The following is a 23,654-nucleotide window of genomic DNA, read 5'->3' on the forward strand; positions in this document are numbered from 1 at the left end:
GGAGGAATTTGCTGAGAGAGCATCCTCTGTGTCTGTGCTGATGATGCCACTCCCGGGCATTACCAGGCTACTCAGGGATTGCTGTGATGAGCTCCAGCAGTTTACATTCACACAGCGTGTTTTCCCCAGAGATGAGGCTGGTGCTCCAGGCAGCAGAGCAGCACAGGTTAGGCACTCAGGTATGAACATGACCTCCAGATATTCAGTGGGTCCTGCAGCCCTAGGAAAAAGGTTCTTGGAAAATCCAGCATGGTGCAAATCTAGCCCCTCACAAACCACTTATTCATCACCCCCTTTTGAGAAGAACTAGAATAATTATTTATAAATATAAAAACATAATTATGGGCAGAGTGCATAACCTTCTTAGACTGCCCAGGTGGGGTGCGAGAGACAAGGATTTATATGCTTTCATTTTTCACAACTAAAACATGTTTCTCTTTTTCCTTTTATTTTTTGGCGCTTGATTTGTTACAGACCCTCAGTGAATACCCAGAAAAAATAGTGATATAACTGTCACTAATTGTTCTAAAATTAAGTGACCTACTTGGGAAAGTATTTTCCCTGTAACTTAATGCAGAAATACAAATGGATATAATTTTATAGGCATAACTTCCTATTTGTCTTGGTTTTGTGTATGTCATTTGAGAAGGGATTTAAATTCAGCCAAATATCCCCATTTCTACGGGGGAAAAAAAAAAAAAGGTGAGATTCTTAAGATAAATTATAGTTGTACTACACCATCTAAAACATTGGTATTAATGGTAATTGTATAATGCACCATCTAAAGAAACCTAATTCCTATATGTTCCATTAGAGTTTATATCCTGATTTCATGCAAAATTAGAGTAAGCTATTAATAGCAGTGGACTTCCTAAAGATTTACTCTAGATTAGAAGATTCTTATCTGCTCTTCACGTGGAAACTGTAAATATTACTTGAATACAAACTTGACTGAACTGTAAACCAGCTCATTACATCTCAGGTCCTTACTAAGTAATGAGTATTCTCTGTTAAAAACATCAGTACAGGCAAGCTTTTCCTTTAACAAGATCCCCTCAAGATTGGTCAGCTAATGAACAGGGTTTAATGATTATACTGAGCCATTTTTGAAGAATTATTGAGATTTGCACTCAAGTACAGAAATGTACATCAAGCAAAATTCCTATGTGTCCCCACAGTTCACTAGGTCTGAGTGTTCCATATCCCCATGAGATATCACACTTATAACACTTCTCTTAGAGTCACATCTGCTGGGGAAACCTAAACAGGTCTCCCTTTGCCACAGATGAGTGACATATGTTGTCATAAGGACATTTCTGCTTAGCAAGCCAAGCACAGCACAGGTCCTCTGCTGAGAAGATGCACTTTCCCTACCTCCAAAGCTAACCAGAAATGGTGCTGTTGCCCCTATTTACTCAATGCCTGCTTGCCACAGAGGCCAGGCCCAAATACAACCCAAATCAAGTAATCTGTGATGGCTGAAGCAGTGCCACGAGGTCCAGTAGTGGCACTGCTGGGGTGGCTCTGCTCTGATGGCACTCAGATGGCAGCCATGGCCAGCTCACTGCTGACAGCCATCCTGTACAGAGTGCTGTGGGTGTGACAGGCAGGTCCAGCTCCTCCTTGGCTTCTGCTTCCATCCTTCAGATTGTGCTTTTCACAGCTCGGTTATCAAGGCAGATGGCTGCCTGCAGAGCCCCAGGCAAATGGACAGATGGGCTCTCCTCAGCTCAGAACTTAGAGCAAGACTTTGCTGACCTTGCCTGTTTTCTTGGCTGGAATGAGTCAAAAAAAACTTTTCTGTAGCTTCAGTTCCTGCTTCCACTTGAAGCAAATTGGAACCGATGTAAATCTTAGATTTCCTCATCTTCCTGCAGATGCAACACCAGGTTAGGTCTTTGCACTCCAAGATGAGCCTGAACTATTCCTAAATTCAGTGGTGCTTCATCTGCTCCTGAAACTCAGATTGCTCCCCTGCTTCCTTTGTTCTTGATCTGATCAGGCAAGGAAACATTCAGCACATCATCTCTACATACTCCAAGCAGAACATTACCTTTGTTCATATTCATGATTACATGCATTTATGATACCATAAATGCTTAGAAGAGCCTTCAGGATCCATGTCGCTTGGGAGGAGGGAAGAAGAGATAGTAGGGAATATAAAAAAAAATTTATATGGGAACATGCTGACCTGAGAACTAATTTAAAGTGATGCTGGTGCTAACTATCACATTGCCTGGTAACTAGCTTCATCTGACATTGTTACCCTGGAGGCAGAGGTGAGGGTGGTGAGACAGTGGAACAGGTTGTCCAAAGAAGTTGTGGATGCCTCATTGGAGCCCTGAGCAACCTGATCTAGTAGATGGCATCCCTGCCCATGGCAGGGGGATTGGAACGAGACAATCTTTAAGGTCCCTTCCAAGTCAAACCATCCTATAATTCTATGAGAAATCATAAAAGACTACTAGATTCATTCAGGAAGTCCTTTCTGATGTGAACTTTCCTATAATTCAACTCTTAAAAGTAGGACAGGTGGAAAAAATCCCCAAATGAACCTCATGGTAAGAGATAAAAAAATCCATTTGGACCATTTGCAACCTGTACAATCCCTTCTCCAGATATGAATGCTGTGGGAGCATAGACAGCAAGAAGACAAGCAGGTACATGGTGAGACATTGACACCTTTGCATTTGGTCCAGGAAGTGTTGCAACAATCTGAAAATTGCACCAGATTTGCTGAAAGCAAGGTGTAGAAACTGAACATGACAGACCTACCCTTAAGGCTTGTGAGCTTCAGCAAACCCTTCAAAAACTTGGTTTGAGGGAGGAATTTGAGAGAAAATTCCAAGTCAACAGCTTTACTGTAAATATTTTACACTGAAGTTAATCTGCTTTCCTTCCCGCTTTTATAGTAATGTTCCCTCATGTTCTCTCCTTCTCCCAAATATCTGTCCTTTGCACTGCTTTGTTGTCCTTCTACCTTCCATTCAATTCACCTAAAAAACAAGGAGTATTGCATCCAGTAGAAAAAGGAATGGAGGAGAAAGGAGATCTCATGGAGAGCAATTGTCCAGCAGTACATTTTGACGCCATGAAGCTGGTTCTGATTTCTCAGTAATGACAACACAGACCTGCTGAACTAAAGAGGAAAATTGTTGGCTTTTAGCTCACAGAGCTCTTGACTCACTGCTCAGCAAAAACCCCTCACCTACTTGCCAAGGTCAGTCCTGCATCCTCCCACCTGCAGGAATCACACAGTGGCTCATTAATGAGTGACAACTCTCCTCCCACCACCTATTTAGCCCCTACCTCAGGAGCTGGTAGGTAAAAATGGAATGCAGCCTTATCTACAGGGCTTGCTCTACAAAGAGGGTTGCTCAGGGAGAGGAACTCCAGCACAGAGACTGGGAATTTAAGATCCCCTCTAACTCCCCACCAAAAGTGGAACCCACAATGACATCACTGTTCTTGCAGAGCTTGCAAGCACCTCCAGGCATATCTCTGAGTCCCCAGCTACCTCCAGTTCCATCTTATTTCCAGTAGACTCTGCCTAAGGCAAAGAGGGTCTCCAACATTCATCCTCAGGAAGACTATCTCCATGTCCCAAATTTTTCCCTCCCCACTCTCCTTTTGGATACTGGCACTCTACAATGTCTTTTCATCTTCCCTCCAGACGAAGCAGCATTTACACCAGCCCAAACCCTCCAGCTCACTCGTGTGCAGGCTGCTGGTCTCTACTTATGCATCACCTCCAAAGCTTTCATTTGGCAGGCAGTCTCAAAACTGCCAGCATGCTACATTAACCTGCATTTGTCTCTTCATTCACCACTCTTAATTAGTGTTTGGGAATGTATATAACATGGGGATAAGCCACAAAGTTTGCATCTGGGCTTGCCTCTTGTTCGGAGGAGTTGAGCTAGCACGAAAGCCTGGTGAAGAGTCACCCCTTCCTCACGTAGCAGCTGAAAGCAAGAGCATAGAAGTGACTCCCCATCACAGAATTCCCTGTTCTGCTTGAATATACAGTCACAGGGGATTTTTTCCCCCTGCTTTCACAACTCTAAGTCACCAGTCATTTGGTCCAATAACTGAAGCTGTTCAGAAACTACCAGCATTTCTAGCTTGACCAAAGTCATTGCCTTCAGGCAAGGATGTAACAAAAAGTGATCAGTGATAGTGGATGAGTTAAGCAACATCAAATCTCTCTGTAGCTGCTTAGGAATGAATATATGAGCTAGTTATTACTGAGTTTCAGGTATATGTGAGAATAGATAAGTCTAAGTTTGCAGCAAGGTAGTTACTCTGATATCACAGGCTCTGAAATAGCTTCAAGGTGAAAGAGAGGTGGCAGAGGAGAAAAGAGGATATCTTCTACTCTTGCTCAATTCGTCCACCTCACCAGCAAGCTGCTAGGAGGGAAGTTGAGCTCTGAACTTCCTCTGTGCTTCTCCTACGTGCTGCTATGCTTGGGACACAAGTGTGTTCACTAACGTCTGTGGATATGCAGGTCTGAAAGGGTCCTGAGCTTCCCGAAGCGGTTGGAAGGGACACAGAAATCTGCCCTCATCACTGCCCTCTCCCAGGGTCTTTGTGTGGCCACCAAAACCCTGCTCCCTGCTCCTCTTTGATGGTGCACCAATCCATTTAGCAATAGGAGCAGATCTGCACAGCACACAGTAATACAGTGATGCACTGACTGAGACATCTCAGAGCCACCCAGCTTATGATACAGGCCCTTCCCCACCAACTGTTGATCTCAGGAGAGGCTGTAAAATCTCTATGGACAAAGTGAGGTAAGTGAATTTTGTCTAAGGTCTGAGCTGCCATGGGACCCCAGGTACTGAGGTTTGCTGGTTTAAAGTTGCTTGGTATCTGTATTAATCATAATATTGCAGACATGTAACACACCTGCAGTCCATAGGCAGTATCATTTTCATTGAGTGACCTACAAATGGCTTTTACTATTTTCCATGCACAGCAAAGCTAAGGGTAGCTGGGAATCTTCATGACACAAAATAATCCAGGACATTTTCCATTTTGAGACTCCTCAAGAACCCCATCTACTCAGTGTTTAGCAGACAGCAGCTTCTGAAACTCCAAGAGAAGGAGTATAACAACTCTCACATTAACTACAGTTAATGCAGGAGAAAATGACCAGGTATGTAAATGTAAGGATGTAAGAATATAAGAATGACCTTGAACCTTCCAATTAGCAATATCATGACTAAATTTCACAGCACGCACACACACAGCCTTTGGCTTCATAGATATAATATCATTTTCTCTCCGTTTAGCAGATAGAATAACAAGGGAAGCTGAAAAGAACATGAGCTGAAGGCAGAGATACCTTCTGGCTAAATATCAGAGCACTGACAATGTTGTAGCTGTAGATATTAGCATGTTGTTTGTGGGTGCTGGCATATGTACCTATCCAGCCTTCTCATCACATGTATAGACAGAACTTGGTGTTCTGAAGCACACAGTAGTCTCAACTCTAACTCATACAATTTTAATTATCCATTAAAAAAAAAAAAAGAAAACAAGGGGGGAAAAAAGTCCAGTCCTAGTAAGGAGCAGCACTAGATAGTCCTAAAGTACATACTGTAATTTTTTATCTCTCTTCTCACCAAAAGTGAGATGCATCTCTCAGTGCCTTTTCCCACGACTCTAACAGGAGGGTACATCTACTCTAGAACTGGACTGGAAATATATTGGTACGGAAGGGTTACCCTACATCCATTGGATAACATAGTTTTGATCTGCACATAAGTCCTAATGGAAGTGAACAGGGAGAAGAGATGTTCCCTGCTCCCCAAGCACACAGCCCACAATAGGTGAGAAAATCTGGGGCTTCCCAAATTCCTGTGATGTATATCTATATGTACTTCGGCCTCCTGATCCTCCCTCCCTCCCTCACCTCTGCTGCACATCTCTCCCAGCCCTTTCAGAGCTGAGGGAGGCAGTGCAGTCACTACTACATCCTTGGCCCTTCGGGGTGGGGTCGGAGCATGGTGAAGTGCCTTTGCCATTCCAACAAGAACAATAATGGTTGTAGCTCGCTGACAACCTCTTCTTTCCTTTCTAAGACTGGGTGTAAATAATGTTCTTATCTTCTAAGAAATACCTCTGGCATCCCTGACTAAGTGATAAGTAGAAAGAAGAGAGACACTCTTAACTGCTGATCAAGAGGGAGGAGAGTGATTAGCATCCTCTGGGGAACACCTTGTTGATGACGGCTGCTTTGCATTGTTGAGGCTGTAAGAAGCACCTAAATTCCTCCTCCACAAAACTCTCAGCTGCTGATGAAGTCAGTTCTACATTAATCCTTCAGCACACTCCTCGTCAGGCCCATTTCTGATCAAAGCTTTTCTTGCTATTGCAGTCATAATTGCAACCCTCTGCTCCCACTTGAGAAAGGGACAGAGTCTGAATGTCAGTAGGACATTCTGAGTCTGTCAGGAAGGACTGGACTTGGGCGACACCAGGAATCTATGAAGTCAGGAAATAAAACAAAAACAACCTGCAGAGGAAACAATTAGTAGCAAGGCTGAATTAATTTTGGGGGTTTTCACACTAGAGGTTGCGGCTCTAAGTCCCTGGTAGCTGGGTTTGATATGCTGGGTCTCAGCAGTCCCCTGGAATTGCCCATCAGTGCACATTGCACAGCAATCTTTGGAGATTTAGCCCAGTTTCTGCCATGCACGAACTTAACCAAAGCAAGCAGAAACAAGCCCAGTGAAACAGCATTCCTCCTACAAGGTCAAAGCTTGGACTAGCACACAAGTGTCCTGAAGCTTAGACTTAATCTTGAGGAGTGGATCAATGCAGATGTGTAGGCACAGATTTGCATTGCTGAGTACCAACAGACAGAGGCTTTCTTTGGCCTCAGCTCCCTCAGCAGTGGAAATTAAGTGGAAACTGTGGCTCTGCACCCACACTAGGATCCTGTAGAACAGCCTGGCTCTGCAGCCAGATCCATTGTGCTAGAATGCATCCTGACATCTTCCTGAGGTCTCCTCAGCCTGGGCAACAAAACACAGATAAAAGCAGATGTGCATTGAGGTTCAGTCTGTGCTTTAAACACCTCAGAAAACAGCTGTAATAGGAGATCCTTCCATCCCAGACATGCCTGCTCTCGTGGTGTGCCCCAATGATGTATTGTATTTTTTCATATGCACAATATGAAAAAAAAAAAAAAAAACAAAACAACCAGATCAGAAATACACCTATACATAACAACAATCTATATTTGGATAGTGTAGGAAGAAAATAGAACCTCACTTTCAATTACAGACCACCTCTTAAACTGGGCAATCCTAGTCCAGAGCAGTGATGTCCCTTCTCCCTTCTCCTTACATTTTTTATCTCTCCATATTATTGCTTACATGAAACATCCATTTTCATGCATGATATTTCCTTTTCTAACAAAATGCAGCAGTAGGTTCCACAGGTTAATTATAAATTGATTTTTAAAAGCATTTACTGAGAAGATATTTAAATCTATTTCCCTTAATTTCATTTGATGCAGCATATGTCTTGCAGTGCAAAGGGGAGATGCAGCTTTATTGCCACTATCTGCCAGATGAACATGTTCATCATCAGCAGTGCAGGGAGTGATAAGTCACTTATCTGATACAGAGAGACAAAACACTCCCTCTTTCTTATCAACAAATTGAGTTATCAGCCAAGTGAAGTAGTTTTTCCATAGCCTTTCTGACTGTGTTTTGCTTTTAAATCCATACTGGCAGCAAATGTTCATGGATGTATTTGCCTCTCTTATGCTTATTTCAAAATGCAGCAGCAGGCACCACCAGATAAGAAAGCTTCATGTCCCAAAGATGTCTAGCCTGAGCGTAGTTAAACACTTCTGAATTTACTCTGATTGCTGGAAAGCTGAACTAAACAACACCAAAAGTAACAAAAGTGATGCTAAAACAGTCATACAAGAGCTTAGAGGAACACATAGCTGTAACATTGCATGTCCAAAGCCTGCTGAGATGACCATGACTGACGGCTTAACCCATATTTCTCAATGCTGTCCCTTATATCTAGGTGCCTGACCTGAGACAACTAGGACCCAGAAACCTGGGAAGTGCAAGCCCTGATCCAGCCAAGGTAACACTTTTGCTACACTTGGCTACGTTGGCCCAAATGAATTCAGAATTAACTGCACTGCATAACAAAGCTGGAGAGAAGTTAGGGTTATCAGCCAGGTAACATTATTTAGAAGACTGCAATTGAATGCATGGAAAGGTTTCAGGTGTGAAGAGTTAGAAACTGTCTGATGCCTTTTAAGGACTCAGTTTGGTAATGAGCAGCTACTCTGAAAAGTTCTGTGCAGAGTGCTACTCATGAGAAGGATGTCAGCATCACACTGACTGGAGCAATCGATGAATGCCCTGAGTTGTTCTCAGAAAGTGCTCAGTGCTGGAATCAGCATAATTCTGGCTGAGTGTGGCTGGAAAGTAAACTTCATTGGGATAGCACTGAAAAGGATTTGCCCTTGATTGCAGAGCCCAAACGTTATCATTCACCAGTATAATTTTTAAATGTGACTGTTCTATTCCATAAACAATTCCAAAGAAAACATGACTTGATAAACAGAAACCCATAGAGGACGGAAGTCAGGAATGTTTCTTGTAAATACTTACAAACTCACTGCTACAAACTTATCTTCCTCCTTCCTATAAAGACATAATCAAACAGGACCTCCAAGTTTAATACAAGGGTTGATGCTGAGAAAATCATCATTTCACCTGCTGAACAAGACAAACAAAATCCGTGAGCATTTCTGAGCTTGCTCAACACAGAGCCAGAAAAGGGAGCTCTGATGATCTTCACTGGAAGCTTGAACTTTGAAGAAAGCATGGACTTTGCATTGGCTCAGATAAGTAGATTGCATATACCTTTCCACCTACCCACAAACTCAGATCCGGCCGCCTATGAGCTGTAACAAGACCAGTAACACCTCCAATCTCCAGTGTTTTCTAAAGGCCACAAAATTCCTACTTTTCCAGACATTCTCCTTCAATAGGGCCATTTTCTTTCTCGGAATGTGTTCCTGTTGCTGAACCTGTTAATTTGATAACAATCAGATATCTCAAAAGCAACCAGCTACATAATTCCTGGAAGGGTCCTTTGCTCTCACGTGTTTGTAGATGGGACAGGATTGTTGGACATTAATTCTCAAAGAGACAAGAGACAGCTATAAGAATGACAATTGTTTCAATAGTTTCCAGCCTTGCTGTCAGGTGACACATTCCTTCCTCCAGATAATATCTGATGCACTCAGATGTTTCTGGAGCTGTGCGCCCACAGGATGTGTGGCAAGAATGACAGTGAGCTCTTTGCTCCTCTGCTATAGGAGGGTTTGTTTATTTTCCTTGAGCATTAATAAGAAACCTGCACAATAACTTTCAATCCTTCTTTCCAGCTGCAATGTTACAAACTTCCTCAGCGTCGGGCCAAGATGAGGGGGACTCTGCACTTGCAGGTGCAATATGGAGGTGGATTCGCATGCATGGGGAGGCAGGAAAACTCATTCCTGCCTCCTCACAAGTGACAGCGAGTCCTGTACAGGGGAGCACCAATACTGAAGGGCTGGAGCGATGGAAGAGGCTCTGATCCCATTACAGCTCTAAAGATCAGGGCTTGACAGCGTTGGTATCTAAAAGGATCATAAAGTAGGTGCAAATAACCTTAATACTTTAAAGAGGACTTAATCAAGCAGAGCTGGGATGTCTTGACAATCTGATAACTGCAGCATACAATTCAGAGAATGCAGAGGCCAGGGATGTGTGACTGGCCTTTGGGACTACTTGTTCTGAAACAGCTCTGCTTTTTCTTTTTGAAGAGAAATTTAAATTACCTAGCCTTTAAAAAACGACTGTTTATCTTTCACAGGGACCTTGAAAATCATCTCATTTATCACACACTTAAATCAGTGCAGATTTCCTGTAATTCATCCTTAATCCACAGCTGAACAAAATTCTCTTCTATCAAGGAATGCCAAAACTACTGATGTTAGCTAGGTTCCTTCCAGTTATCCATGTCAAAAGGTGTTAATTCGTGTAGAAAGGTTAACCCAAACTGCTCGTATTTTTGGCGTTGTTTCCATGAGACTTAGATCAGTTTACAGGTAGTGTATTTAAGCAACAAAAATAGCTAGCAAAAAAAAAAAAAAAGTTTAGTTGTGAGTTTAAGTTGGTTGTATACATAGATAAATAGTTTCATTTTACATAATTAAGAATAAACTCATCAAGGGCTGCCCTGTTTGAAAACAAACTAAAATTTGATACCAAAGGTACTGTCATGGTTTGAAAGAACTGTAAAGTCAAACCGTCTGTAAACAAAGTTAAATTAACAGCTGTGTAATTTTACCCCAAAGCAAAAAAGGTAAAGGCTTCACACCATAGAAAGACCAAACCTGGTGTAAAGGCTTTTATTCTCCGTATTAAAAAATGTTAGTCACATTACTATATTCCAATCTGATGTCTTCTTCAATTTCATGATCCCAAACAATAGCAGAAAACAAGACAAATATATATCAATACATATATGCCTAATGGCAGACCACCTCTAAAAATTGCTAATACTTCTGCTTCACTGAAGACTTGCTTTCATATGCAGTCAGTTTAAAAATCAGCATCTGAAATATTTGGTTATAGCAATTACAAATAATAAAAAAGTCTGATTTCACATGCACTGCTAGATTGAAAAATTAAAATCTAAAGTGTTTTGTTTTAACAATAAAAAAAAAAAAAAAAAAAAACAAAAACAAAACCCGAAAAAAAAAAACAACAAAAAAAAATTAAAAAAAAAACACCCAGAAATAAAAGTCTTAACTCTGGATCATAGGAAGTATAATTTTGAATCTCCTTTGGTTTGCCCAAGCCAGAGGAGTACTTCAAGTTCTTCCAGATTCTCATGATGACAAAAATTACTTTTCTGGGACTTCCATGGATTTCTGTGAGGGAAGTGGTACTCAGTGTAGTTCTGGGGAGAGTAATTTAATAGCAGTGTAACACTTTCTTTACTCAGTGCTCTCCCCATTCAATTTTCATCAGTTTCCTTCTCTACATTTCCCTTTTCCTGTTGGTAATAAACAGCTTGAGTTTTTCCATAGTGAGGATCACAGGCTGGCATGATGCCGAGGAAGAAGCTGCCATGTTTGCTGCAAACACTCTAGGGTACATAGCTGAGAGGATGAGAGAGAGTCAAATAAATAAATTATACTAGAAACCACTTTCACTGAGCCCACAACATCTCTGCCTGAAGATGGACATCCACAGGGTGAGGGTAAAAAAGCCTTGGCTTCCAACAGCAGATAAGACTTAAGTATGTGATATGTGTGATATGTGTTACCTCTGGTTTAAAAGTAGAATATTTTATTTATTTTTATTATTTTTATTTTATTTCTTTTATTTCATATTTTCTTTTATTATAGTGTTGTGATTCTCTTATTCATATTTACTAATAACACATCAGCCATAAAACCCACTGATTTCTTCTGCATACTTTATGGTCATTCTGAAGACTCATGGACCATGGCTGCTATACTGATCTGGCTGGGTGGAAACTGGCTGGGTGCAGTGGTGGGTCCTGTCCATCTTCAACAGGAGGTGTATTTCAGTCTCTGTTTTTCACCACAGTAAACAGACAAGGACAGTGGCCCTCCCAGATGTCTGCATTTCTCCCCTGTGCTGGGGGAGTCCACTGAGAAAGTACTCATTATTAGCACAGCATATGAGTCTCTCTGAGCCTGGAGGAGGGGGTAGGAAGATGTTATTAATTTAGTCAGTGCTGTGCAGCTTGCAGAAACACTGTCAGCTTCTGCCTACACATATCTCACCTCCTATTGTTAAAGAAATTACAGCTGCTGAAAGAGATGAAAAAGTAACTCATTTATTTTCTGGCTTTCATAGTAATAAGGCAAATCTGATTCTCCTTGATGCTGTAGTCTCTGCATTTCAGATTGGGGTCTTTTGGGGTAGCAGTGGGGACATGATTCTCTGCATAGATGCTATCAGTGAAAGTGTGCTAGCCTATTTTAGTGTCTCTGACTGCACTGACCACGTTTGGGTATATCACTCATTCAAGGACTTAGGACTTTCCAAGACTAATTAGTACCTAGTTAGTGCTTTCCTGTTTCTCACTTGTGGAGGGCCAGAAACCTGCAAAGCTGTGGGAAGGTCGAGTGAAACTTTCAGCAGAAATTTGTGAAGATAGCTATGAGTTCATAGACACCTGGAATGGTTTGGGTTGGAAGGGACCTTAATGATAATTTAGTTCCAATCCCCTGCCATGGGCAGGGACACCTTTCATGAGACTGAGTTTTTCAAAGCCCCATCCAATCTGAACTTGAACACTTCCAGGGATAAGGCAGCTACAACTTCTCTGAGCAACCTGTTGCAGTGTCTCACCATACTCAAAGTGAAGAATTTCCTTCTGATCTCTGATCTAGACCTACTCTCAGTTTAAAGGCACTTCCGCTCACCTTATCACTACATCCCCTTGTCAAAAGTCCCTGTCCTGCTTTCTTGTAGGCCCTTGTTAGTTACTGGAAGATGTTGTAAGTTCTCTTCTCCAGGCTGAACTACCCAAAATCTTTCAGCCTTTCTTCATTGCAGAGGTGCTCCAGCCCTCTGATCATCTTCATGACCTCCTCTGGACTCGCTCTGGCAGGCCCATGTTTTTTCTTATGTTGGAGGCCCCAGAGCTGGACCCAGTACAGTGTTCATGGTGACCCTATGACTATTAGCTTATTGTCCTCTGAAAAATAAATTGCAGATCTCAGGTGTCCTGAGAACAAAACATGCAGTAGGTGGCACAGGCACACAGCACATTATGTCTCCGGGGTTTCCAGACAGGGGGTGCAAGAGTTTTTCCCACCATTTCTACTTCTCTCTCACGTTTTGCTTTCATTTCTGCTTCTCACAGGTTCCCACCCTGCCATCACACATACATTCCACCGGGGGTGCCAGCTCAGTCCCCTCCCATTTCCTATTGATCACTAAATCCTTCCATGCCAAACAATCACATTGACTCTGCTGTCACTGTCATCTTAATGTTATACTTGTGAATTTGTTCTTTCTGTATATCAGCTATTTTGTCCAAATGGCTCTTTTACTGGAAATTGATACTTACTGATTTCATACCTTGCCTCTGTTCTTTTTTATCTGGGGTTGAACATAAGAAATCAGAGCAAAAAAAAATTTTTTTTTTCATCTACACTAAAACTGCCTCATAAGATCCATGCTGGTGCACCTCAGAGTTGGCTCTTCAACAAAAAGTGAACTCACAATCGGCACAAGCCTGGAGAAATCATGTAGAATATTTTAAAGACTGTTTCCTCTGAAGACTGTATTGTTTCAATAGCACATTTGTCCCAGTCTTCCCTTCCTGTTTTTCCATACTTGTAAACACAGGGTATTTTAAGAGTCCATCTGCTCATGTTACTTATTCCTCTCCTCTTTAAGTCATAACCCTTTGTGATATTACAGTTAATTGGTCTGTCTGTGATTCTATTGCAACCATGAATGGGATCATGATTTTCAACCCTATCTGTATTGGAGTAATTTCAAAATATTTCACCTATTACCAGCTCCCTCCAAACTTTAATGGCTTTTACAATTTTAGGGACATTTATTGTGTATCTGGTGAAACTGATGCTATTCCTAAATAGACAAGTGCCCATAATGCATTTTACACTAGTTGTAACTAGAATAATTTGGATCTTGCCCCTTTTTGGCCTGCCTTTATTCATGTTACTTCCATTTACAGCAGCAAGGTTTGCTATGGACAGAGTGGGATATTACTTAAAAAATAGCACAACGTATTTTAAGCCATTTCTGAACAAGGGTATGGATAGCCCATTCTGGAAATGTCAGTAGGTGAAGCATCTACACCATGCCTATGCCACGGCTCTTGTTTTGTCACCCTCTCTGCGTAAAATTGTCCTTCCTTTAATCAACAGGACATGGGACAGAAGACGGTCCGAGGTTCCTTGCGACCCTTTGCTCCGTGAGGACTGTGATGCTTGCAATACACTCTGCTTGGCGAAACGCTCTTCATCAGACACGATCGGAAACAGAAAAATGAGTGGGTTTTTTTTGTTTTGTTCTGGATTGGTTTGGTTTTGGTTTTTTTTTTTGGAGGGTGGCGGTGCAGCCCAGGGTGCGGCGGGGCCCGGGGGTCGCGGCTGCCGCAGGTGGCGCGGCGGGGGCGGCGGCCGGGAGGGGGCGCGCTGGCCCCGCGGAAGCGGCGCGGCCGCCGTGGGGAGCCGGGGCCGCCCCCAGCGCCGGCGGCTCCCGCCGCGGCACGGACGGGGGTCCCTGCGCCCGGGCAGCCCTCCGCCCGGGGGTCCCTCCGCCCGGGGGGCGACCCCGCGCTCCGCATCGCAACCCCGAGGGCTTGTGCTCGCGTGTGCTTAGCAAAATGCTGGGAAGCGGGGAATAATACACATATAGGCATAGAACATCCCAGCGGGCTGCCCGCGGTGGGAACGGGAGAGCCGCCTGGAAGCGTTTAGGAGGACACACCGGGGTGTCCCTCCAGCTCCCGCGAGTGCGGAGGCCAGCGTGGGGATGTGGTGGCAGGATGCGCGGGGCGTAGCTCGTCAGAGGCTGCCCCGGGGGACAGGAGAATAGCAGGTGCGGGAGCTGCGGGAGGGGGTCGGCGACGCCCGGGAGGGTCGCCGGCAGCTGAAGGTTCGTCGGAGACGGGGTCCCCGCGAGACCCGCCGCGATGGGGAACGGGAATAGGAGGGAGCGCCCCGGCGCAGCGCTGCAGCCGCAGCAGCTCCACGTCCCTCGGGGATGACCGAAAGGAGGGAGGTCACCATGGGGCGAGAGGAGGTGGTCAGAGTGGGGGCGGCACAAGCCGGGGCGGGGGCACACGCGGGGACCGCCAAAGGGAGAGTGGCTGCAAGGTGACCCCCGTGGGGCTCTGCCTCCGCCCCCTCCCGGTTTAATCCTCTGCAGACGCCGGCAGAGGCGGGATAATCAAGCGGCGACCGGGTTGGGGGGTGCCCCAACTACACACGCTCCTTTGTGCCGGGAGCCCGCGCCTCCCCCGCTGCCCCTCGGCCACCGCTCTGCGCTGCTGGACCAGTTCGCCCTAAGGTGCCGGAGCCTCACCGAGGGGAGCGAGGGGCGGGTGAAGCCCCTTCCCCCCTTCCCCGCCGCCGCCATCGGGGTTACCGCGCTCTCCCCTGCGAGAACGCCAGCGGGAGGAGGGGAGCGGCGAGGAGCTGTCTTTAATCCCTGCTAGTAATTTCTTTTTTTTTTTTTTTTTTTTTTTTTTTTTTTTTTTTTTTTACTATGTTTACTTCCGACCTCTCCGTGCGCGGCTCGTAGTAAAAGACAACAACAAAAAAATAGTAAAATAAATAAAAAGGGCCGCGGAGCGCGGCATCGCCTCTCCCGGCGCAGCTCCCTCTTTCCCTCCTGGCCGGCGGAGGCGGGGGCAAAGCGCGGCCGCGGATCTCTGCGCAGCGAGGAGTGGAGGGGGCGCGCAGCGGCGCGGCCAGCCCCTCGCAGCGCTCCCTCCCGCGGCGTCAGCGCGGAGCCTGCTCGGCTGCCGGGGGCGGGCAGGAGCGCTGCGGGGCCCCGCGGTGCTGCCCCCGCCCCCGCCACCGCTCCCCCCGCCCCTCACCGGCGCTTTAAAGGAGGAAAGCAACTAAACTTCTATTGTACCGGCCAGCGCGCCGCGCCGCCCCGGACCAGCGACCGACCGCGCCGGGAGGCGGCTGCTCCGCCGCTCCGTGGGGTTTATCAAACCGTGGTGGGAGGAAGAGACCGACATTCTCCGGCGTTTTGTCTATTTTTTTTTTTTTAATCTTCCCCCCGTCCTTTCTGGCGGTTCTTTTTATCATCTATCCATTTACCCTTCGTTGTTTCCGAACCGCCTGCAATAATCGCCTCGCTACGTCTCGCAGCTGGCGCGTTGGAGAAGCCGGTGAGTTGCGGGGCTGTTCGCTTCCCATCACTCGATTCCCGCGGTTGTGGCGTTTGGATTGACACGGGCTGGTGACACCCGGGCTGCTGGCGGGGCTGCGCTCCGCGGACGTGGATACCGACGGTCCCTCCCGATGGACGCTGTCCTCTTCTGGGGCTCCGGCGTTCCCATCTTTTTTCTTGCGCTCGGATTTTAATTTATTTTTTTTGGTGGGAGGGGAGAATTTGCTTCTCGCGTATGCGCGGGCAGGGTATGATTGCTACATATATTGCTTATATGCACATATATATATATATATATATATATATGCGGGTATATATATATATATATATATGAGACAAGATTTGGCAAAGTTTGCCAAGGTCGCTGCTTGTCCCCACGCAGTGCCAGCACGCCCAGGTGGGTAGCTGAGGAACAACCCGGCTCCCGGCTAGAAACCGCCGGGCTCTCGGCACCCCTTCCCGCCGGGACGCGGCGGGATAGGGATGGCGCTGCGGTCCCGGGAGGGAAGGAGCTCCGTGCCCCATGTGAGCGGCGGCGGCAGGGAGCTGAGCTGAGCCCAGCCGAGCCGGGCGGCCGGGCTGCCGCTGCCCCTCCGGGGGAGCGGGGAGGGTGGTCCGGGAGCTGACAACCGACCCCTCAGTGGGTCAGGTCACGCCGCCCGATTGTTCCGCCGCGCTTAGAACGGAGTGAAGGAGGGTCGTGATTTTTCTTGGGGTTTTTTATTATTTTTTTATTACTATAATTTTTTTTTCTTTTTTTTTTTACTAAACGCGACTGCGCATTTCCCTGCCGGCACGGTGTGGGGAACCGGGAGGGAGCGCTGCGCGCCGGGGGGCCGGTAGCTCCACCGAAGCCGGGGGCAGCCGACCCCCACGGCTCACCCGGGTGCCCCTCTCCCCCCTCCCTTCCGCAGGCACCAGCCGCCGCGATGCCGCTCAGCGCCGGCTTCTCCAGCAAGAACTACGACTACGATTACGACTCTGTGCAGCCCTACTTTTACTTCGAGGAGGAGGAAGAGAACTTCTACCTGGCGGCGCAGCAGCGGGGCAGCGAGCTGCAGCCCCCCGCCCCGTCCGAGGACATATGGAAGAAGTTTGAGCTGCTGCCCACGCCGCCCCTCTCCCCCAGCCGCCGCTCCAGCTTGGCCGCCGCCTCCTGCTTCCCCTCCACCGCCGACCAGCTGGAGATTGTGACCGAACTCCTCGGGGGGGACATGGTCAACCAGAGCTTTATCTGCGACCCGGACGACGAGACCGTCAAGTCCATCATCATCCAGGACTGCATGTGGAGCGGCTTCTCCGCCGCCGCCAAGCTGGAGAAGGTGGTCTCGGAGAAACTGGCGTCCTACCAGGCAGCCCGCCGAGAGGGGGGCCCCGCCGCCCGCCCCGGACCGCCGCCCGCCGCGCCGCCAGCACCGCCACCCGGACTGGCCGCGTCCCCCGCCGCCTCCGCCAGCCTCTACCTGCACGACCTGGGCGCCGCCGCCGCCGACTGCATCGACCCCTCGGTGGTCTTTCCCTACCCGCTGAGCGAGCGGGCCCCTCGGGCCGCGCCGCCCGGCGCCAGCCCCGCGTCCCTGCTGGGCGACGACACGCCGCCCACGACCAGCAGCGACTCGGGTGAGTGGGACCCACGCGTGCTTCGGGAGGGCGTGGGAACCCGCGCGGCGCCAGGGGTTCCCGGGGCGCAGCTGGAAGGCAGCACACCCCCGCCTCTCTCCTCAGCCTCCTTTTGCCCCCCTCCCCGCGTGCGATTTTTTTTTTTTTTTTTTTTTTTTAAATGCCACGTTTGCGAGGCACCGAGAGTCCTAGCCGGCTTATTTCCTGGAAAACCAGCCCAGTTTTTCCTCCGGGGAATAAGGGAGTGTAAAGCGGGGGGAGAAAAATATAAAGAAAGTGTAGGACGGATAAACTTTCATCATGGGGTCCCGATACGGCTGGCTCCCGGTTTCACCCGTGGGCCGGGAAGGAGTTAACTCCAACCCGAGAGCCGCGGGGAGAATGTGCAGTCAGGGAGGTGCTAGTGAAAGTGACTGCAGGGGAGTGAATGGGGCTGGGAAAGTTTTAGAAATGCTTCCTTAGGTATGTGACAGCGGGTTCCGTTCCCTCGTAAATCTAGTTTGAAAGTGAGTTTCTACCCAAAGCGGTACAACCTTCCCTTTTTCCTTTTTTTAAACTCTTTTTCTTTTTTTTCCCTCCCAAACTCCCTCCTATTTTCCACAAATTAACAGATCAAGAGAGATTCAGAAAATGTCTCTGAATACCCATGTGTGTTAAGTAAGCTTTCTTTTAAGGCGTGGCCAAAGCCTTCTAAATCCATAATTAAGGGCAGCTTGAGTCTGGGAGCTTTATTGCGCTGTACTGCTGACAACCGAGGTTAAACTTTCCTACTATCTTTCATGCACTCGACATTACGCAAGATCATTACAACTTTTTGAAATCAGGGAGCCAGGGTTTGGACTGCAGTCCATGTGTCCTATTGCACTTGAAGCACTGCTTCCTTGAAGGAAAGGCTCTTGGGGAAAGCTGTGTCCAGCATCATGAAATAGGTTTAAGAAGGGTTTGTCATTGGGTTCCTCAGTGTGCAACTCAGAGTAGCCTTCCTTTTACATACAGTAGTCTTGAGAGTGCCTACATACAAGTTATAATTTTTTTTAATTTTTTTTTAATGGCAGAAGAAGAACAAGAGGAAGATGAGGAAATTGATGTTGTTACATTAGCTGAAGCAAATGAATATGAATCCAGCACAGAGACGTCAGAAGAGCACAGTAAGCCCCACCAAAGCCCGCTGGTTCTCAAACGGTGTCATGTCAACATTCATCAGCACAATTATGCCGCTCCTCCCTCCACCAAGGTTGAATATCCAACTGCAAAAAGGCTAAGGTTGGACAGTGGCAGAGTACTCAAACAGATCAGCAACAACCGAAAATGCTCCAGTCCGCGCACTTCAGATTCAGAAGAGAACGACAAGAGGCGAACACACAACGTCTTGGAGCGCCAGAGGAGAAATGAGCTGAAACTGAGTTTCTTTGCCTTGCGTGATGAGATACCTGAGGTGGCCAACAATGAAAAGGCTCCCAAGGTTGTTATCCTGAAAAAAGCAACAGAGTACGTTCTTTCCATCCAGTCAGAGGAACACAGACTGATTGCAGAGAAAGAGCAGTTGAGGCGGAGGAGAGAACAGTTGAAACACAAACTTGAGCAGCTAAGGAACTGTTGTGCATAGGAATTCTTGAGCATCACTTAGAATAATGCAAACTAGACTGAAACTATGATAAAATATTAATGATTCTAATATCTCTCATGAACTACGCAGTCCATCAAGTATGGAACTATTGCAACTGCATGCTGTGCGATTTAACTTGAGACTACACAACCTTGGCTGAATCTCCCAAGGGTTTGGCCAGAACCTCAAAACTGCCTCATAATTGATACTTTGGACATAAGGGATGATGGGACATTCTTCATGCTTGGGGATGAACTCTTCAATTTTTTTTCTTTTAAAATTTTGTATTTAAGGCATTTTTTCATACGAGAATCCAAAAGAAAAAAGTTATCCCCAGTCTGCTGTATATAGTTACACATCATATTGCCATGTAAATACCTTTAATAAAGCCTTTATAGAAAAATGTGCACATTAATACACAACAGTTGTGGCAACTGGATTTATACTTGTCTTGAACTTCTGTGCCATAACATTTCACAATTTTGTTTTTTATTTAAGTACTTTTTTCCTTTTAAAAATGATTTTTATTTTGTTTTTAGATAAATAAATATTTGCCCAAAATATAATTAGCTAAATCCTGTGTAAAGACTTCACTTTGTCTCCCATTGTTGTCATTAGATGTCTATTTCCATTACATTCCTTTTTCTGTCATCCTGGTAGTGACCTGACTGAAGTCAAAGAGGGGTTGGATGAAGGGAAATGGTGATCATTTTGCAGCTTAGTAGGGAGTAGTTTCTTGCTTCCACTCCATCTCTTAATTCAAGTGGATAAAATTGTTGGTCTAATGTGCCCTGTCAATTCAACTTGCCTTGCCACCAGGTCCTACGTGCAGGTGTGGTAGCAATGCCTGTGGTGGCCATGGTCAACTGCCTGCTGAAAGTAAAGCTGGAGTGGTGTATTTTCTCACTGATCACCCCAGTATGTAGGCTCTGCATTCCTTCCACATACATATAATTACATTTTCAGGGCATGACCTTCATTCTGCACTAGGGACATAGCCATGTACTTTGAGGGCTGCTTTGTAGTAGGCTCACCTTAATTGCTTCCTGTTTGATTTTAACAGAAGTTAAAGAGGATAAGAAAATAAACTGAGATGGTGGGTGTTGAAGTGGTTAAAACAACAGAGCGGTTTCCCTTTTTAAGTGCTGAAATCAGCAGAGCCAATCTTGGTCAAACACCTTAACACTTTATAAATGTGAATAGTTACTTGGGATTTCAAGGGATACAAAGTTCAAGGACACAGGAAAGGGAGCAAAGGAAAAGGAGACCTATTTCTCACTTGAAGAACATGCTCAGACAGATTCCTAACGTTTGCTAGATATATTAAATAATATTTACATTCAGGACTTGTCTCATGATCAGCTTTGGATGGGCCATAAGGTACTTGCTTGACACAGCTCTGAAGATTAGATTTGATCTTTTCTCCCCTTTTCACCCTCTTAGCACCACTTTGGTCATGACTTCAGCAACAAATCAATGAGCCCTTTGATGTGGAGGAAGAATGTGTTTTTCAAACACTTGGGCCTTGCACTTTTTCGATTTTCATAATTCCCGTTAAATACATATTTGCTTGGCTTCTAACCATTAGAGGACCAGTGCTGCCAGATAGCACCAGTGCCAGCCATTGAACTGGGACCAAGGGTTCAGGTTTTCTATTGCTTTTGTGTTCAGGGTGGGAAGAAGAATGATTGGGTGTGGGTATACATGGGATAGGGGCAGGTAGCACCGTGTAGGCAGCGTAGCTGCCAAAGGTCTCTGTTCTGCAAAGCCCTGGGTAACCGTCCCAACAATCTTGCATGGGGGAGTTTGGAAAGAAGGTAAGTGTGTAGATCCTATTTGATGAAGGCCTTTAGGTGTTTGAAGGATTCTTGGGAGAAAAAAAAAAAACATTCTGTTAGAAAAACAGGACAAAGCCAGGCTTTTCTCTTGATTTTTTTTTTGTATCACCCTCTGCAACTGGGTTTATAGAAGTGGTCTGCAGTTGCTTTTTTGCAGCGTGTGATTCAGATACTTATGAGGAAAAAGAATTATGTGAAATGAAACTTAATTGTATCTGAACTGTAAATCAGGACAACTTGCAGCTGTGAATAATATAAAAGTTCTGCCTTTTATTAGACAGGATATCTAATTTTAAAACTACATTAATTTTATTTGCCTTTTGGTGTGCTTCCTATTTTAGATATTGCTTCAGAACAGAAGCAAGATGTTGTTCAATAATTTATAACTGCAACCCCATCCTCCAAAATAAACCAGGAGGTGTAGATCCATCCACAATAACTGAAAAATATGTCACCTTTGAGTTCCAGTTTCATGTGTTAGCAAAGCCCCCTGGCTTCTTCCTGTTAAATGAGGCTAGACCACAATGATTAATGAACTTCTTCTTATTTGTCAGCTTCTTATATCATTTGGAGAACAGTTTTGGGTTTTTTCTTCTATCTGCAGAAGGTCCTTAGTCTTTTGATGAATAGGATACTTGCAGTTATTTAATTTCTTACTCTTATTTTTAGTTGAGCATCAGTTTCTCTTGCCACTATCCTACTGAAAAACAAACCATGAGCATGATTCCAAACTGCCACTCTAAAAAAATATGGGTTTATGGGATGTCACTTAATATTTATGAGATTTCTTACTTTGTTGTAGGATTGAAAAGTACCTGAATAATGCAATTAAAAAAAAATTAAAACATCCTGTGAGTACAGAGTTAAGAAACCTCTTCTGGTCATTAAATTGCTGCTGGAAGAAAGAGGAATGTGGCTTCCACTTTCCGACTCCTCACCAGAGATTAGCGCATTCAGAAGACACAAACATCTCACAGGAGTTTCTGGGCTGGATTCCGTTAGTAGTACATTGTATCTGGATAGGAAGGTGTTGGGGTTTGCTGCTGTTTTGGAGCAATAAAGGAGATAAGCTTACAAAAGCAGCACCTGAGCCTTGAAATGAAATGCAGAATTTACTGTGCCTGACAAACAGCTGTACTGAAGCTCTACTTGAAATACAAGGAGCATTTTTAACTTCACTTCTCTGCTCCTTTACTTTCACAGGACACTTCAAGCTCCTTCTCTTCCAGAAGAACTTTATGCAAAATGTGGCATCAAAGGAAACTAGAATCAAACTATCGTGTTGAAAATAAAATTTCCTTTATCGTATACCTTCACTGATTTAATTTAATGAAATACCAACTTTGACAATTCCATCTTAATTTTTATTCATGTGTTTAAATTTTGTCTTTCCAGCCAAGTTTTCATGTAAATGGCTTCAATGTTTCAATATAGAATATGCTAGGGGAGAACTGGCATGTATAAAAGAACCCTATGTCTGCTTAATTCAGTTCCCACCGGAATCTGTAGAAATTTCATGCTTCTTCCAGAGAAACAGATTTGGACCAGTGGAGGATGCTCTTGAAAATTTTATCACTACCCATAAGGAAATCACTTTACTTGTCCCTACACAAGCACTCTTGCTCATGAAGCACTTTGCAGCCCTTGCAGGCAGTTGAGAGATGACAAACATTTCATCAGAGTTGCATGAAAGGGAGAATTTCAGGTAAGTGGAATAGAATAACTGTAAACTGGAAATAAGCCAGGCCACTGCAGTTGAAATCTGAATTTATTCAAAACAGAAGGTGGAGGTGGTTGTTTCATCTACAGAGATGAACCATCTTCTAATATGTTTGATTTATTTTTTTTTATTTTATTGATTTGTGTTAGAATCATCTGCCAAGGAATTAACAGCAAAACAAAATTGAACTATAAGTGATCCTACCACAGGCAGACAGCTTGGAGAGAGACTCAGGATTTACTTCCCAGCTTACAGGTTTGCTATTCCTTCATTTTAAAAGGACATTTATGGGAGTTTCTGAAAAAAGGCTCTGCTGAGACTGAGAACTAAGCCCTGGTTTCCCCTTGTCGTTTCCACGCAGATGAGACCTAAACTTGCCTAGGAAAAAAAAGTGAAATCAAGAAATCACACAGATAAGCTGCAGAAACCAGATATCATTTCTAGTACAAAACATCTGATGTTCAGCAAGTTTTACCTACCTTCGTATCATTTACTCATCTCAGGCATAGCTGTACATGTCAGTGGGGAAAGGCAGTAAAAAAAAATGTTATCCAAGATTCAGAGTAGCTGCTAGAAAGTCAAAGGGGATTTTTCCCCCTAATCTAACCAATCATTTTCTACATAGATCTTGAGCAAAGTGAAGGTGTAAGAATTTGCAGCTTACAGCAGTGGACTCAGCCATGCAAGCAATTCCCTTTCTAGAGCCAGAGAATTGTTTAGGTTGGAAAAGTCTCTAAGATCATTGAGTCCAGCCACTAGCCCAGCACTGCCAAGTCCACCATTAATCCATATCCACAAGTGCTGCACCTACACATCTTTTAAATCCTTCCAGGGATGGTAACTCAGCTGTCTGTCAACCAATATGCCCAGGTCCTGTTCCACTGGGCAGAAAATACTGTCCCCAGTGCTGG

At 45.1% G+C, this 23,654-nt stretch overlaps 1 protein-coding gene across 2 annotated transcripts; it reads left to right on the forward strand.

Moving 5' to 3' along the window:
• The first annotated feature begins 15,710 nt into the window (after positions 1-15,710).
• Positions 15,711-19,751, forward strand: MYC (MYC proto-oncogene, bHLH transcription factor). Of its 2 annotated transcripts, XM_053997681.1 has the most exons (3): positions 15,711-15,957; positions 16,874-17,579; positions 18,635-19,751. In XM_053997681.1, exons 2-3 carry the CDS (start codon positions 16,889-16,891, stop codon positions 19,183-19,185), a joined length of 1,242 nt encoding a protein of 413 aa, XP_053853656.1. In that variant the 5' UTR covers positions 15,711-15,957; positions 16,874-16,888; the 3' UTR covers positions 19,186-19,751. The 2 variants fall into 2 exon arrangements, with proteins under 2 accessions (XP_053853656.1, XP_053853665.1); XM_053997690.1 differs by lacking the exon at positions 15,711-15,957 and having other exon boundaries at positions 16,718-17,579.
• Positions 19,752-23,654: the final 3,903 nt, after the last annotated feature.

The sequence above is a fragment of the Vidua macroura genome, chromosome 1, assembly GCF_024509145.1.
Source record: "Vidua macroura isolate BioBank_ID:100142 chromosome 1, ASM2450914v1, whole genome shotgun sequence".
In the NCBI taxonomy this organism is placed as follows: domain Eukaryota; kingdom Metazoa; phylum Chordata; class Aves; order Passeriformes; family Viduidae; genus Vidua; species Vidua macroura.